General features: G+C 38.8%; 1 protein-coding gene and 1 long non-coding RNA gene across 9 annotated transcripts in view; one reads left to right on the top strand and one right to left on the bottom strand.

Moving 5' to 3' along the window:
- Positions 1-16050, bottom strand: part of LOC308195236 — a 303868-nt gene that overhangs the window by 15471 nt on the left and 272347 nt on the right. The gene's annotated exons all lie outside the window — the stretch shown is intronic.
- Positions 1-16050, top strand: part of SPON1 (spondin 1) — a 330516-nt gene that overhangs the window by 287648 nt on the left and 26818 nt on the right. For all 5 annotated transcript variants that reach the window (XM_080592283.1, XM_080592282.1, XM_080592281.1 and 2 more), the window contains one exon: positions 14036-14100. In XM_080592283.1, coding sequence (XP_080448409.1) covers positions 14036-14100 — 65 coding nt within the window. The remainder of the gene's footprint in view (positions 1-14035; positions 14101-16050) is intronic.

Raw genomic sequence — 16050 nt, 5'->3', positions numbered from 1 at the left:
TAAGGAATTGTGAATTAATGCATTTTCCTTGCTCAGATGCTGAGGTTTCATTTCTTTGAGTACTGCCTTTAAAAGAGCCATTAAGAAAACAATAGGACCACTCATCTAAAATAAAATAATGTAATTAAAAAGTAAATCACCGCTGACACCAAAGTGTATTTAAAAGCAGCTGCAGTCAATAAGATGGTTGGATTTTAGTGCACAAAAATGAAAGGCATGCAGCCACATGGGACCAATAATGCTGGGTGATTTATTGTAGTGGAAAAGTGCAGAACAAATCAGTAGAAACGTGGACCTGAAAGAAAGAAAAGAAGAAAGAAAACTATGAATGTTTAAGGCTTTTTGTAAGTTCCTGAAGATCTGTAGGAAGTACTGATTCAGAGACCAGGGCTTGAGAAAGGCTGGTATAATTAGGATTGTACTCCTGATCAGGAAGAGAGAGGTACTCAGGAACAGTTTGGAAATGCCTGTATCTTGGAAGGACACAAAGAAATGTATGTATAACAGGTGTAAAGAAAAAAACTCGTAATTACTTCAATAGTCCAGTCACATCTTATAGTGTTAAATTCAGATTCACCTGTCCGTGCTTACAGTAAGTGGTGCCTTCCTTCAAAAACAGTAATAATCTTTGTATAGTTCAGTTATTTGAGAACTAAACTAATTACTAATTAGGTTGGATATTAGGAAGAACTTCTTTACCGAAAGGGTTGTTAGGCATTGGAATGGGCTGCCCAGGGAAGTGGCTGAGTCACCATCCCTGGAGGTCTTTAAAAGACGTTTAGATGTAGAGCTTAGTGATATGGTTTAGTGGAGGACTTGGTAGTGTTAGGTCAGAGGTTGGACTGGGTGATCTTGGAGGTCTCTTCCAACCTAGATGATTCTGTGATTCTAATTCTGTGATATATAAACTGCTGTCACTCGTGAACAATTAGATCTGCACTTGCAAATATTCTTGTCTGTTACATAAAGCAGCTCTGACTCAGAAAATGAAAAATTGGTAAGGTGTAATCACATTAGCAACTGGGATCTTTTCAGATCTTTGAAATAGTCTGTGTGTGATGAAGAGGTTTGTTTTCATCTACAAAATGATCAGATTGATTTGCAGACAGTGAAGCTGGTTGGTTAAAAGCATTGAACTTTGGCTCAGTAGTACTGGGTTTTGTTCTCGGAGTTTTCACACATGCTTGACAGGAGCAAAGTTTACAGGAAGAGATAATGCTCAAAATTTAAGGTAATTCTAAAGTTCAAACATTAAATGTGTTTAATTAATTATCTAGCTGGGGGAGTGGAGGGTGGGAAGAAATGTGAAACAGCAGGAACAGTGCATAAGCAGAGAGTACTGGATCTTAGTTCCCAGGCTCTGAAAGTAATTGTAGGTTTTCCTGATAAGTAGAATGTATCTTATGGGACATTGGATTTTGCTGTTTCTTGACTGTGTGATTTCCTTATAGTGCATAATACCTTTTTTAATAATATTATTTCATTTCATCTGTCTAGTTCCTGTGAAATGTTATGACTTGTGTTGGGGTTTTGGCACAGCAAGTAGCTCCACACGAAGTCTGTTGGTGCGCAGAAAGCTTGGTTTTGACATTACAATTGTCAAGATTGGATGGAGTGGCAAAAGGTCATTTGCTTTCAAACCAGGGGAGAAAAGGATGAGGCCAAAAAAGTAGTTTGAGAGAACGTCTTTTGAGGGGTGATTTATTTATTTTTTTTTCCAAGCAAAGATTATAATGAAATAATTCCAGAATAGGATGACATAAACCAATCTGCTTGCTTTCTAGGTAGTATTGGGGGAAATTAAGTGTTCAAAATTCTCATATATCTTCCTTAGGTAAGTGCCCTCATTTAGAAGTCCATTCAAGCAAGGTACAAAGTGGAAAGACACATTTGTTCTTCAGGTCAAGGTAAATGCCAGCTAAGGGCCTGGCTCTTAGCACGCCTTTTAGATATGTTTTGCATTGGTCTTGGTTTTGTGAAAGGTATGTTTTGAGCTGGAGGTTGTTCTTATCTTTACTTGGTTACTTGGTTAATATAATATTAATGTAGTTAATGTATTTCACAGACAGCTCGATCATGGTTGCTGGGTTAATTAATGTCTTAATCACAAATTCAAATTGATGGTCCAATATGTAGATTGTGCTATAAATCTATGTAGTTACACTGAGCTTTCAAAAGGTGGATTATGAAGTCATTTGGTTTTGTAGAGAAAGCTTGGTGCCCCTGCCTATGCTTGTGGAATAACAGCTATCACTTCTTGAGACTTACAGATAACTCCAGTGGTGTTATGGTCGTTGGTCTTATTCTTGCAAGGCATGTTGTCACATCACCATGGTGCTGGAAGTTGGTGAATGTGCTTAGAAAAAAACCTTCCAAACTGTAGATGGTTTATTTGGTTTGCTAACTTTGCCTTAGTTTGTGTCTGTATGATGGTGCAAATGACTTACAGGAGAGCTCTAGCACTTTATCGGTAAAAGCATTTTTAACCAATAATGAGGCAAAATGCTTGAAAATACAAAGTGCTATTAATTGGCTCATCAGACTTCATAGAGAATACCACAGTAATTACATATTTAACAGTCTTCCTGTAGTTAGTCCGGAGCAAAAACTCGGCAATTCTGTTGTATGTGACCACTTCCATCAGTCTGTTTCAATGTACAATTGCAGTGTCAGGAGAGGACAGGGTGAAACCACACTGTGTGTTTTGTGTGCTTTTGCATCAGAAATCATTCATCCTGACGAGGCAAAGGACAACGTATCTTTAAAGTTACTCCACTGAACAGAGTCTAATCATTGGCTTCAAAATGAGGCGCGTGGCATTAACCATGCCTTGCTGCTCTGATTATTAACCCCTTTGGCTGCTTGCCTTGCAATAATAGAGCGATTCTGATTTTTTTAGAGATTAGTAAAAAGAAAATAATTTTACTGTAAGGGTTAGGAAACAGTTTTAGTAAGATACCTTAACACCTGGAATTAGGACTTCAGCGGGGACCAGTCTGGTCTGCTACTTTTGTACAAATAAAGGAAAATAATGTCTGTGTCAGTGTTCTGGTGTAAGTCCCCCAGTATGTCTGCGAGGAGAGGGGACTTGAGGGAGAGAAAAGAAAGATGAAAAAGAAGTATCTGTATACATTATCCCTGACTTAAAAAAGCTGAGCAAAATTCTAATACTTTTAAATTCTGATTGCAGAGGTACTAGAAAAGAGTTTATTAGATGCATCAAGAAATCCAGATTAGGTGATCTTAACAGTAATATGAGTTTTACTACTATAATGCAAAGTATGCCTTTTTGGCTCTAAACATGTCATAGAATATTCAAAACACCTGTTTCATGGCATAATAGTGCATTGTGTCATTTCATGGTAACATGACTAACAACAGCTAAACTCTAAAATTTAAACCTAACTTCAACATGTAAGCCTTAGAGTTAATCACATAAATAGGTCAGTGTATGTATCATTTCAAAACAACCATAGGAAATAGCAAGGGATACACGTCATGATAAACATGGTTAGCAGCATGCATAGGTACAGAGCTTTAAGGTGTGTCCTTGCCAGTTGGGGCTCTTTTACAGGTTAAAAAAAAAAAAATCATTTATCCTGACCTCAACTGCAGTGATTGTCTCTAACTGATCTTATTTTTAGAATGAATATCGTGGTGAGTGAGTACAGTGCAATATGGTGAATGCCTTTTTTATAGGGTAAACTTCTGTTTATATTACTTAATTTTGAATTATTCTGATCATAAAGCAACTATATGAACACTTCAGCAATTTCATGTCCTAGGGATATATCAGAGTGCTTCAGAGACTTTCATTAAGACAGACTTAGTTTTTCGTGTCTGGCTTATTACACAGACAACTTTACCCAGTTATCTCTGATTGACTACTATAGGATGACATACAGCATTGTGGCTACAGGGTTTAATTCTTGCCTTTCTGTTCTGTCTTTGCTGTTCTGAGTAAGCAACTAGAAACCAAAACAGTACGTTCTGCAGCGGAATGGCAAGCTCTTCCCTGGCGTGCTTATGACATCAATTGCAGATGTCACTCTAATAGCAGCTCCTACTGTTTTTAATGCTGTCAGTCTTATATAATTCCTCTTCTAATATTAATTCTGTTCAATGACACATGTAAACTACAGCTATATTAACTGATCCAAAGATACCTGAAGCAACACGAATACTCTTCAAGCAACTAGTAGTGTGGGCACCAGCTAGGGAGGTAACCTTCATCTGACCTCCTGCACTGTTTTGAGGGAACAGTTAGGGCTTAATAACTTTCAAAAACAACAAGAAAAACCCACCACTAACAAACATAATAGCATTGCCCAACTCTCCAGCTGCTAGAGATAGAGAGGTTTACTGCCAGAGCAGGGAGCCAAGGCTACCTAGTGCAAGCCCCTAAAATTTCTAAGAAATAGTAAGGAAACTTTCCTGGGTCATTTCGAGTTCCTGGATTTGTCTCCACATAACACAGGATCAGAGACTGGTTTGGGTTGGAAGGGACCTTAAAGCCCACCCAGTCCCAACCCCCTGTTGTGGGCAGAGACCCCTCCCAGCAGCCCAGGCCCAGAGCCCCATCCAGCCTGGCCTTGAACACCTCCAGGGTCGAGGCATCCACAGCTTCTCTGGGCAACCTCTTCCAGGGCCTCACCACTCTGCCTAAACAAGGCCCTTCTGAATGTATAAAAATCCATACTGGGAAAAAGGACAGGAGGATTATTTGTCTGAGAAAAACAAAAGCAATACACTCCCCTAAAAGATAATCCTGCCCTCAGGAAAAACAGCACCGTCTGTCTCCATCTTGAAGTAGCTGTCCTAACTTAAAGGAGTGCAGAAGCAAAATGATACAAAATTAAACGATGCGGAAAGAATCAGGGTTATCCAACTGGTGCTGCTGTTCGTGGAGGACTACGTGAGTCACAGAGGGCAGACTGTTGTCTGCTTTTCAAAGGGAGGTGAGGTGCAAGGAAGTGGGGTGGAAGAGGCATCCCCTGACTAGAAAAATGGCAACATCTCCACTCCATCGGGAACTAACATTCCTCTTAAAATCCTGCTCCTGTAAGTCTGGTTGGATGGTTTTGTCCAAAATCTGAAAGAAGTGTGTTTTGGCCATTAAATTCTGGGACAGGTTACTGTCAGAGCATAAACTGTGAGACTACACAGTGCCAGAGAAATGGTCCACAGGGGCAGAAACCTGTTTGGCACGGCAGGGACTGAGTAGCGCGGGGGGATGGGGGTGGGAGGGGGGTGGGAGAGTTGTGAAGCTGCTTTCTCTAAAAGAATTCTTCTTTTACAGGTTATAGAAAACATAACTCATGATAGGCTCCTTAATTCCGTAATATGATTAAAGGCTGAATTTTGTGGGTTTTTTTTGAGGTGGTGGCAGGGGCAAGGAATGGTAAACAGTGGCTTAGACATGGCATCCTTAATCAAGGGAAAGTAAGCTGCTGGACAGCAGTTAAAATACATTTAAAATATTTATATTGTACATTCTGAATGAAAAAAAAAAAAAAAAGATTGGTTTGTGAAAAGTGTTATCAAGGGTCAGGAAAGCTCACCTCCAGGGCTAACTTTCTGGTCTTATTTAAAATCACTTGCTCTTATCTGAATAATTATTTCTGTTACATTCAAGCTACGACATTTCACTAATGCCTGACAGAAGCAACAGGATGAATAATTGTAATACCTGGAGTCTCACTGCCACTATTTACCAGCATTGTTCTCAGGCCCTGTTCTCTGGGCTGTTTCTCAAAGCAGACACAGTCTTCTCCTGAGGTTTCCTGCTGACATTTAAGAAAGTGAAACTCACTTATTCATGGCATGCCCAAGAACCTGTCTCCATACTTTTATCCATGACTGTTTTGAAACTATTTGAAGGAATCTGAGCAAAAAATGCTGTAGTTACCTGAATGTGAATCTGGTGAGTGAATGTAATCCTTTAAAACACTTATATCTGTATCTCCTGTGAAGGCAGTTTCAGCTGTACTGCTTGCAGACTGCCATTCAGTTGCATACATCTGCTTTATTGCATGTAGAATGCCTCGGTGTGATGGACTGCTCCTTAGTGTTTTTCTCCCCTCATTTCTTTTCCAGTGTGTTCACCATTTCCAGATCATGTGCGAGTTTAAGATAACAGTAGCTTTACAGCACTTGCATAGTTTTAAGGGATGGTTTAATCTAAAGTATTGATCAAAGTGGGAAAGTTGAGACAGAAGGAGGACAAATGGATATTTATTAGATAAACCTGTTAAGCACAGGGTGGGAATTACCGTGCTTATGGGCAGCTTCAAAACCTAGTTTAATCCCCTACTTTAAAAAGTTGCCATTCCTAAGTGTAGTAGAAAGGTCTTCCCTTGCTTTTGGCAAAGGTAGTTTAGGATCCCAAAATGTTTTTGTAGTCCTTAAGACAGCAGAGTATTCTACGTGAGTGAAGAAAAATGTGCAATACAAATCAACTCACAACCAAGAAGTGGATCACAAGGGAGACCCTTTTCCTACAAAATCTGCTCAGCCGCAGCAAATGAAGGTTCCAATCTTTAGCACATACCTAGGGCTCATTAAGACATGTTGCTAAGCTTTATACTGTGGAAAAATGAATTATTGCTTTATTAGGACACCCTAGATTATATAACCACACCTTAATGGAAACAAAATAGAGCATATGATTTTCACTGTTGCCATTAGCAACAGTTCTGTTGTTAATTTCAACCTACATTCCCCTCCTGAAACAGCCACGTAATTGAAGGAAAACCATGTGGGACAGGTAATGCAGAAGATTTGTTAGTGCAAAGTGAATCAGGGCTTTGGGGATATATACTAAGGGTAACAATGAATATACTTTTCTGCATTCCATCTTAGTAATTTTTAACAAAATCGGGAATTTTAATTCCTATAATTCCTCTATAAAAGCTGTTATTAAAAGTGCGTTGTCAAAAGTGTATAGTCACTGTACTGAAATTATAGCTCTAACATATTACCATAATTTCTGAAAAATACAGAGAATATCTACGTTTTAGGGAAAATGTCAGCCTGATTATCTGTCAGACAGGTTTTTCCCTGTAGAAGTAGGTGCAAAATTGCTAAGTAGCCAATTCAGGAAAGCTTTCCTTGCATCACAGCAATTCAGCAGGGACTATCTGAAGCGCTGGTTTACTTGTGTTCCTGAAACTGGACCTATTTGGATAGAAATGGATATTTCTAGAGGGAAAACTCGAATCTGTATGTACCATGATCAAATGGTGAATCCAATTCAGTCGTATTTATTATAAATGTTGTGTTTTTATAAATATAAAAATATGTAAATATATAATATATATATATTTATATAAATTATATTTAATATAAATTAAATTTATAAAACCTATGGGAGGTTTTCTCAGCTGCCACTGGCTGCTGGAGGATTCACAAAATCACTGTCACATAAACAGAGAATTCAGAGAAAAACGAGCAAACACAGTCCTGGTATAATTCCACTGCCTGAAATGGATTTTTGCTGTTGTTTAAAGTAACCCCAAGTCTTAAACCCTAATGGGTTTAAGTATAATCTGCCTGAATGTAAGTATATCATACAATTACACAGAATTTAGTTACCATCAAATGGTATTGGTAAGTCTTTTTCTTTAGTTATGTTTCGTTTTGTTTTTTCTTCTTTCAGATAAAGTAATTTGTGACTAAAAGCTTAACCTTTCCGTGGAATCATAGAATCGCAGGTTTGGGGGGGAAGGGACCCATTTAAAGATCATCCAGTTCCACCCTCCCTGCCACGGGCAGGGACACCTCCCACTAGACCAGGTTACCCAAAGCCCCATCCAACCTGGGATTTTCAAAAGGGATCTTCTTTTTTATTTTTTTTTTTCTGAACTGGAAAAAAAAAAAACAACAAATTCTGCACGTTCTTTCATCAAAACACCTCTGCATGTTAAGAAGAACAGCATCTCAGCACCGAGTCTTAGGCAACTGCTGCAGCCTCCTTGGCTGCACCCACAGGAAAATAGAGGTGTTGCATGATGCATTAGCAGCTCATGATAAGAGCCTCATAAGTATGGTTATGTAGTGACCATGCTAACAGCTATGGGAAACTTCTGACACACTCAACATAAGAAAGAAATACTCGGAAACCTGGGTAGACTCAAACCAAGCTGACTGCTTATATGATGAATAAAACATGTCCATTCAGAGTGCATTACAGGAGATCACATTCACAGTTACTATAAAGCAAATGTGCCTGTTAAGTATATTTACATGAAGATGAACTCCAGAGCAAATAAATCTGTATGTAGATGCTTTTATCCCAGAAATATTTATTACCACAGAACAGACAACTACTTCCTTTCTCAAAAAAAAGTTTTTACAATTTTCAATTGTGCGCCTGCATCAGTGCCCCCTTTTTAATTCAAATACAGCTGTAAAACAAGGAGACAAGATGTGTACAGATCTTATCAATCAGGAGAAAATACGCCATATTTCGGTTATTATCCGTGGAAGTCCATAATATGTTGAACTATCTGTTTTGTGTTAGTTTATACTTCAAAGACAAGATGCTTCTTTATTTTTTTTCTCAACCTAGATAGAAACTGTGTATTTGTATTAGGGTGAAATAGTACTTTGATTCCCCACAGGAAACATGCTGTGCGGTATAGCTTTTCCTTCTCACTTTCTCTCTTTCTCTTTCAATTACAAATTATTTTTTGAGAGAAGGGATGATCATGCAGTTGAGATGCTATCTTAAAACTCAGATATCTGGTTTATTTCCAGAAGGCATTCAATTCATCATCACTGAATTGAGGATAATGTTGCTATTTCTTCTTTCCTTAGGTTCTTGTGAAAATAAGTCCACTGTAGATAGAAAGGCACTGAGATATTATGAAGATGGGTATTGTGGAAAGAATTAAATGTTCTCTGTTCTAAAACAATCAAATGAATGCCAAGCAGTGGCAATGTGAAATGAGTGAAATTAAGCTCTGGCTCAAAACAGGTGTTTTTTCATTCTCACAGTTCATTGAATCTGACTCTGATTTTGATGTCAGATAGTACACCATCATTTGTTTAGCTGAACTGAATCCAATCATTATTATGAAGTGATAAGTGGTCTGCACAGTACCATTTTATAATGTTATTCAGCATGCATAAAATGAAAATAGTAATAAAAATTACTCAAAAAATAACTTCCAGTACAGAAAATCGACTAATCACATCACTTACCAAAAAGCAGCAGGAGCACATGAGAGAGTATGCATGGTTTTCCAGATCCTTCTAATCACTTTTATTCCAAAGGTATTCAGATGATGCTTAAAATTTTCCCGAAAGCTTTCATTACATTTTAATGGATGTTGTTGTTTTAACAAGTTGCTTTTATTCGCTTGGTTCGGGAAGACCTCATATCAAACTCTTATGCTGCTTTTTTGAGCTACATCCCACTTGCTGTTCTTGAAGATGAAATCTTCAAGATTTTATGCACAGCTGAACAATTCAGCTTGTCAGTGCTTTCATAGTATGGGGTTCTACCTGGCGCCATTTAATGACTTTATTATTCTTGCATCTTCAGTTTGGCATTGCAGGAACAAATGGATATGAAGTAAACGATTAATTTTTACCAACTTCAGAAGATCGGTAAGGTGTCTGTATTAGAATGATGCTACCAACTTTTCAAAATCGCACTATTAGGACTTTTTGGAGGACAGTACTTTCACAGGGAACAATTATTGAGTCAATCAATTACCCACCCCAGCTCAAAAGCACAAAAATAGAAAGGGGATTTGGAGGGAAGGGTAACTCTTAGCTATTTTAGCATGCTTTAACAGAGGCTGCAATCCAAAAACCATTGAAGTCATTTTAGAGACTACTTTGGCTCCACTGGACTTCTAAGCAAGCTCTAAACATGTAGAGAAGGGTCTGATACACCTGGAAAATGAAATTATATAACTGAAATAATAACTGGAGTTGAAGACAAGGCTCCAGTGGGCACTACAGAGACTTCATACAATCTTTTGTAAGTCGTTATGCTTAACTGCACTTTTGAAAGGGATTTACCAGGAAGGTTCCCAAGAGGTAATACTAACTTAATTACTAAATCGTGACTTCCTACTCAGAGGAGTGGCAGAGATGCTGCATCAACAGCAGCACGCCTTCACAGCAAGCAGAGACGTGGAAGCTGCTGCAAGCAAGCTGGTGGGAAGCCAGGCTCGGCAAATACTCAAGTATCTGCTTTGTGATTTGTATGCAAGAAGGAAAGCCTTATAAATGGGAAGGGGAAAGAGAGTAGCAACTTTTCTCCTTTCTGTCTCTAACAACTGACAGGTAGTCCCAGATTCATTCCTTGACAACTTCCACATGCATAGAAGCGTACCTTGGGCTTGACAGTTTCCTTCTTTTTTGTTGCTGTTGGAAGAGATGTGTATAAGGCTTTACCAGAATAATTTTCAGGAGAACCACACAAAAGCATTCTTTCCTTTAACTTCTTCTGACATTGTTACATTTTGACACTCCATCATTTTGCAGATGATCTGGTTTTCTGTTTCAAAATCTAACAGTTTCATTACTCGGGAATCATAGCTTCCCAGCCAAATACATAAATGATGGCAAGACGACTTGGAACATAGAACAGTGAAACATCCTAGTTCTTTTGCCATGTTTTGACATGAATTTGAGTGTTTGTTTACTTCAAAAATCAAAGCAAAACTTTGGGAGTATGAGGAGGAGAGAAACATGGGTACAAACATAATACAGGAAGCCCTTAGAAAATGTTAACTAAAATTCATAAAAATTTAAATTTCTTGGTGTTTATGCTTCTTCTCTGAAGTCTGTACATTTGTGCTATAGAAGGCGATTGGGTTGTATCAACTAGGTACGTATTACTAATTTGTGTTTTACTTCAAGAATTTCGTATCCTCTCAATTCATACCACCTGCCAATAAATTATAACTAAAGAGGTTGGGCAGAAAATCCAACCACTGTGTCTTTTCTGTAGCTTGTTCTCTATCTATATACTGCTCACAAGGCTGTGAAACTTGTGCAGATGATAACATCTGTTTGCCTGGGCTGTTTTAAGTTTATCACGTTCTCTTAAAAAAGAGGCCAGCTGGAGGCAGAAGGTCCCTCCTTTTCTGGAGTTGCTCCCCAGGCCTGCTCCCAGCCGGTGGTGGGAGAGGTACAGGCTAGTGGCACCACAAGTGACAGGGGCACGTGGCTCCCCAGGGCCAGCCCAGAGCCTCGTGTCCAGGCCTGGCGTGTGCAAGAGCCTCACGGACACGAGGCAGCGAGCAGGATTTGCTGCCCTCGGAAAGCCGCCGAGCTGCTGGGGAGCAATTTCCAATAAGGACACACTGGACAGAGCTGTGTATAAACCATCTCCTGGGGTTTTGGTCTGCTAGCCTTGCTGTTTTGATTTTTTTCTGTTTTGAAAAGGTTTGTTTTCAAGTTCTGCTGAACCAAATCTGTCTTTTTTGAAAGCCTTCTGCTTGTTTTTGGTGAGTCTCTGCAAAAGAAACAGGCATGTGCATGTGAAAGCCATGGCCACCTCAAAACCGGTCGCAGTCTATCACAGCCTATCATCAGAGAGCGTCTTGCTTTTTTAAGTATAAATTACAACAATTTTGGTTTTAGGATAGGTAGAAACCCTGAACATTCAAGCTAAACATACAGTAGAGACAAAATACAATATTACATCATCTTCTTGATATAAATGCCTTGCTCCAGGAAAACTCCTTAATTGTGAAATATCTGCTCAGAAATATCTGTCTGTATGTCTATCAGCGCATGTAAGAGTAAACATACACTGGCATTGATAACAGTGTAGCTGTTAAATTAAAAAAAAAAAAAAGAAAGAAAGATATAATATAAATCTACATCATAGAGACAACTGTGTAATTAGAAAATCAGTCTGGAATAACAATGATTTAATTCAAGTCACAGCTAATCCTGTGTAATTTTTAAGGAACTCTAAGTACTAGAAACGTGTGTTTTGTTTCCAGGCCCATCAGAATACTGGATTCTGCATCATTTAATTTTTGTTGCTGTTCAGAAAGTGACCATTAATTCATCTCCTGCATCTGAATTTTCATCTCCCTCAAAAATTAGGGGATGTCTGAATGTACATGCTCTGCTCCCTATTTCCTTCCCTCTGCTGATACTACTAAACTATTAATCAGCCACTCTTGGTATGCATTTTTAATTTGAATAGCAGATGTTAAAGTGTTTTCAGACATGAGTGATTTGGATGTTACTGACATGATTATTGTCTTCTATTAGATAAGCAGTGTATGATTTTAATAAACGTAAGCATTTGTACTCATAACAGACTTTCCTTGGGATGTATGACGCACAGTTAATTATTCTGTATGCAGATGACTTCTCAAGGAAAATAAATGAAAATATGCCTGGCTAGAAAGTTTTAAAGTGTTGAAACAAGGAAAATTGAAAGCTAAGTCAAATTCTACTGACAGAGAAAGACGAGTAATGCACAAAGCCAGACTTTTAACCTCATTCATTTAATCAGTTTCCTTTTAAATTACTTTGGGGGGAAATCTGCTGCTTCCATTATGAAGGCACGGAGGCAAGAATAGGTTTGCCACAGATGAACTCAGCCGTTCTGCATCTCTCCTGCACGGCGCGTCTTGCTGTTGGGGACAGGGTTATGCTGGGAGCTCAGCCTGCTGCTGCTCACCCGGGGCTCGCCCCGCTGAACCCTCTGCTTGCACAGCACTGCTGTGGGCGGGTGGGCTGCTGCTGGCCAGAGTGAAATTCTCTTTATTCCAACTAGATGAGCAGTGTGGGAGTGTGATTAAAGCTTTTTGTACTCACTTGCATTTATAGAGTCAGACTTTCAGCTAGCTTTGCTCAGTGCATGTAACGTAGAGTAGACTTCAGCCAAGCATCCGTATTTAGAAAAAGGAGTTTCATAAAGTGGCTTATCCATCCACTGAGATGAGGGAGAGGTTGTGTCCCATGTGTATCCCTGAGACTGAAGACCTTGTGTGTTACAGAGAGGGCCCATCAGCACTGTAATAACCTTGCTTTGGTAAAACAGGGGAAGTCAGAAAATACTGAGAGAGGTGGAAACAACCAGTGAAAATTGTTTTCTTTAAACAGAGGAGTACATGGATGGATTAGAGCTAGCCTGGGGTATCGGAACTATTGCTATCAAGCAGGAAATGGCACAATTATCACTAAATTGAAAGGCCAGCTCTGTTGGAAGTGCCAATTACTTGTAATGTATGAGGTAGGTTTCTTAGTCTAATTGGGACATGTTTTTAAAAGACAATGGAAAACATGTGAACGAATTGTGAACTTTGTGTTCCTCTAGGCGAATTACCAGGATGGATTCCTGGGGGAGATAGGGAAGATGCTTCTAAAAAATGTGTGATAGATGTCTTCTGGGCATCAGAGCCTCATTAATGGTATCCTGCCTTTGTCCTGGGTTTATTGTATCAATATTAAGTTTAAAACTGCTGGTGCAGAAATTGCTACAGACTTTAGGAAATAATCTTTCTACAATGCTTTGCCACACTATGGCAAAGAGGTAGGTGTTGTATTTCACCCTGTAATTTTACATGAGTAAACAGAGAGCAAATAGAACATGCTATCGACAGTTTTACTTGGAGGAGTTTGCAGTGCATCCACAATGGAGTCTTCAGATATGAGGATATTAAATACTACAGCATACATTCTCAAAGGTGCATTAGCTTGCCTACGGTGGTAGCTTCTTACTGGGAAGACATGCAAAAATAACACAGTGTGTGAACTGTTATTGGTGTTTTAAGCTGACTTCTGCTCCTGCAGAAAGGAAAGAGGCTGTGCCCAAGGTCTGCCTAATTTTGCGTGCCGCTCCCATGCCTTGCTTTCATGAATGCTCCTCAGTGAACCCGAGCAGCTGAGGACATGAGATGCCCGGATAACAAAAAGGACAAAGCATATTTCTCATAATCAGAATTTGGAGGCACAGTTTGTTCTAGGGTCTCTTACTTTTTGCTGTAAATCGTATTGCTTTCATTGTAAATTTGTCCCAATCACTTTATTCTTTTGTCTCTTTTCACAGAGTGATGAGGTTTTAACAGTCATCAAGGCAAAAGCACAGTGGCCTGCCTGGCAGCCTCTGAATGTGTAAGTAAGTTGGGAATAATATGGCTCAGTACCCTTGTGTTCAGTGTTGGCTAACAGACTTCTTCAAACTCATTGTCTCACCCAGTCATTTGCTCTAGTAAAGAACCAATCTAAAAATATTTTGAAATATATTTTCATCTTTTTTTTTCCCTTTGGTTTTGCAAACAACTGCGTTCCTCTCTAGGATCTCTTCATGTTTTACATGCATTGGTTCACTAACTGGTACAGCATAAGAAGGATCATCCCGTGGAGTTTGTGCCTTCATTGGACAAGAATGTTTATGCAATGCTTGCTCAAATAGATATTGTACCATTCTACACATGGTATTTTTAGTGTCCTGTTAACACACTGTGCCAATACAGTAAATAATGCAAAGATATAATGGGTTTTCTGTCTGAGGAAATTCCCAATCCACCAGCAAAACCTCTTAAAGGATATTTTTTTTAAAATTAATTTAAAATGATTTAAAATTTTGAAACGCTCTATGAGAGCATTGTCATCCTAATGGTAGTACAACCATATATATTGTATCATGTGAGACATCTAAGTAGCTTCCCAGGATCCTAACTGTGGGCACCCTGGCACTCTTCAGAAGAGAGGATAAAGCTCTTCTGTGAGGACACACTTGAGCTTATTGGCTGGTCTCTGGGGGGGAATGAGGTGTGGGTTAGTTCTTGCATACCTTATCTGTGCTTGGGCCGATGCTCATACTAATTATCCAGGCCCAAAAGAGAGAGGCTTACAAGATGTGACTAAAGATGAGAACTCAACATAAGGGGCCCCCTCATTAGATGGGAGTCAAATTAAGTCCATGGAGAAGCAGGGCAATTACTCTGCTGCAAGACTGTAAAGACTAGGTAGTCCTGTTTCCTCTGTAAAAAACGTAAGAGAAGCAGCTAGACAAATATTGTGTCTAGTTCTGTTGTCTGTACTTCAGAAAGTATGTGAAAATTTGGAGGTTAGTCAGAAAAAAGCTACCAGAAGAGAGCAGTTTTTAAAAAACATTCCCTAACATAAGAGGCTTAGAAACTCTTAAGCAGCTTAGGACTTACGCTATTCGGTTTATTAAAAAAAAAAAAAAAAGGAGTTATGAGGTGATCACAGCTTACATAGTGAAAAGATTTCTGGTATCTGATGGTTCATTAATCTAGCAAAGAAAACCTATGATATCTCTCATAGCATGGAAGCTATGGTAATTTGTGACAAGGAAATTCTCACTGAAGGTATGGGGAAAGGCCAGTGTGACCAACCTTTGGAGCAACTTACCTCCACATGAGATGGATTTTCAGTCACTTGAATACGTTTTAACTGTGAGACATAGTTGTAGGCTCTGCACAGGAATTGTGAGCTAGGCTGTTTTTGGCTGGTGTTACACAGTTGGTCAAATTGACAGTAATAGCATTCCTTATTTATGGCGTTATTCTTCTGAAATTTTAGTATTTTCTTTTTAAAGGATATGCAGATAATGAACCCCAAGGGACTTGGTACTATTTGCCATGTTTCTAGGCATATTCTTTCACAAACGTGGATGTAAATGCTTTTGCAACATCCTCCAGATGTTCTTCCAGTGACTTCTTACATTTTCTATTTGCTAATTCTTACGTTTTAGTAACATCAAAAGGAATAAATCTAGGTGTTTGTGCTTTCAAATGTTGTACAAGCATTCCCTTTACAAATACTACTTCACGTTACAGATACCATTGGATATTTGTTTTTTATTTTTTTTTCTCATATTTTGCCATGATGTTCTTCTTTTCTATTCCATTTAAAAATAGCATCTAAGTGGCAAAGGAAGACAAATTTTTCAACTGCCATTAACTTCTAGTGTTAATTTCCCTTTATGGATCATCCTTCTTGGAATTTAGATTAGAGCTGTGCAAGTATTGGATAATGACTGCTCAGGAGAAACATTTGGTCTATTATTATGCATAACACAGCCATCTTACTAAT

The sequence above is a fragment of the Anser brachyrhynchus genome (assembly GCF_964034855.1).
Source record: "Anser brachyrhynchus genome assembly, chromosome: 5".
Taxonomy (NCBI): domain Eukaryota; kingdom Metazoa; phylum Chordata; class Aves; order Anseriformes; family Anatidae; genus Anser; species Anser brachyrhynchus.
Note: the sequence above shows the minus strand (reverse complement) of the source record. Positions and strands in the feature narration are given on the sequence as shown.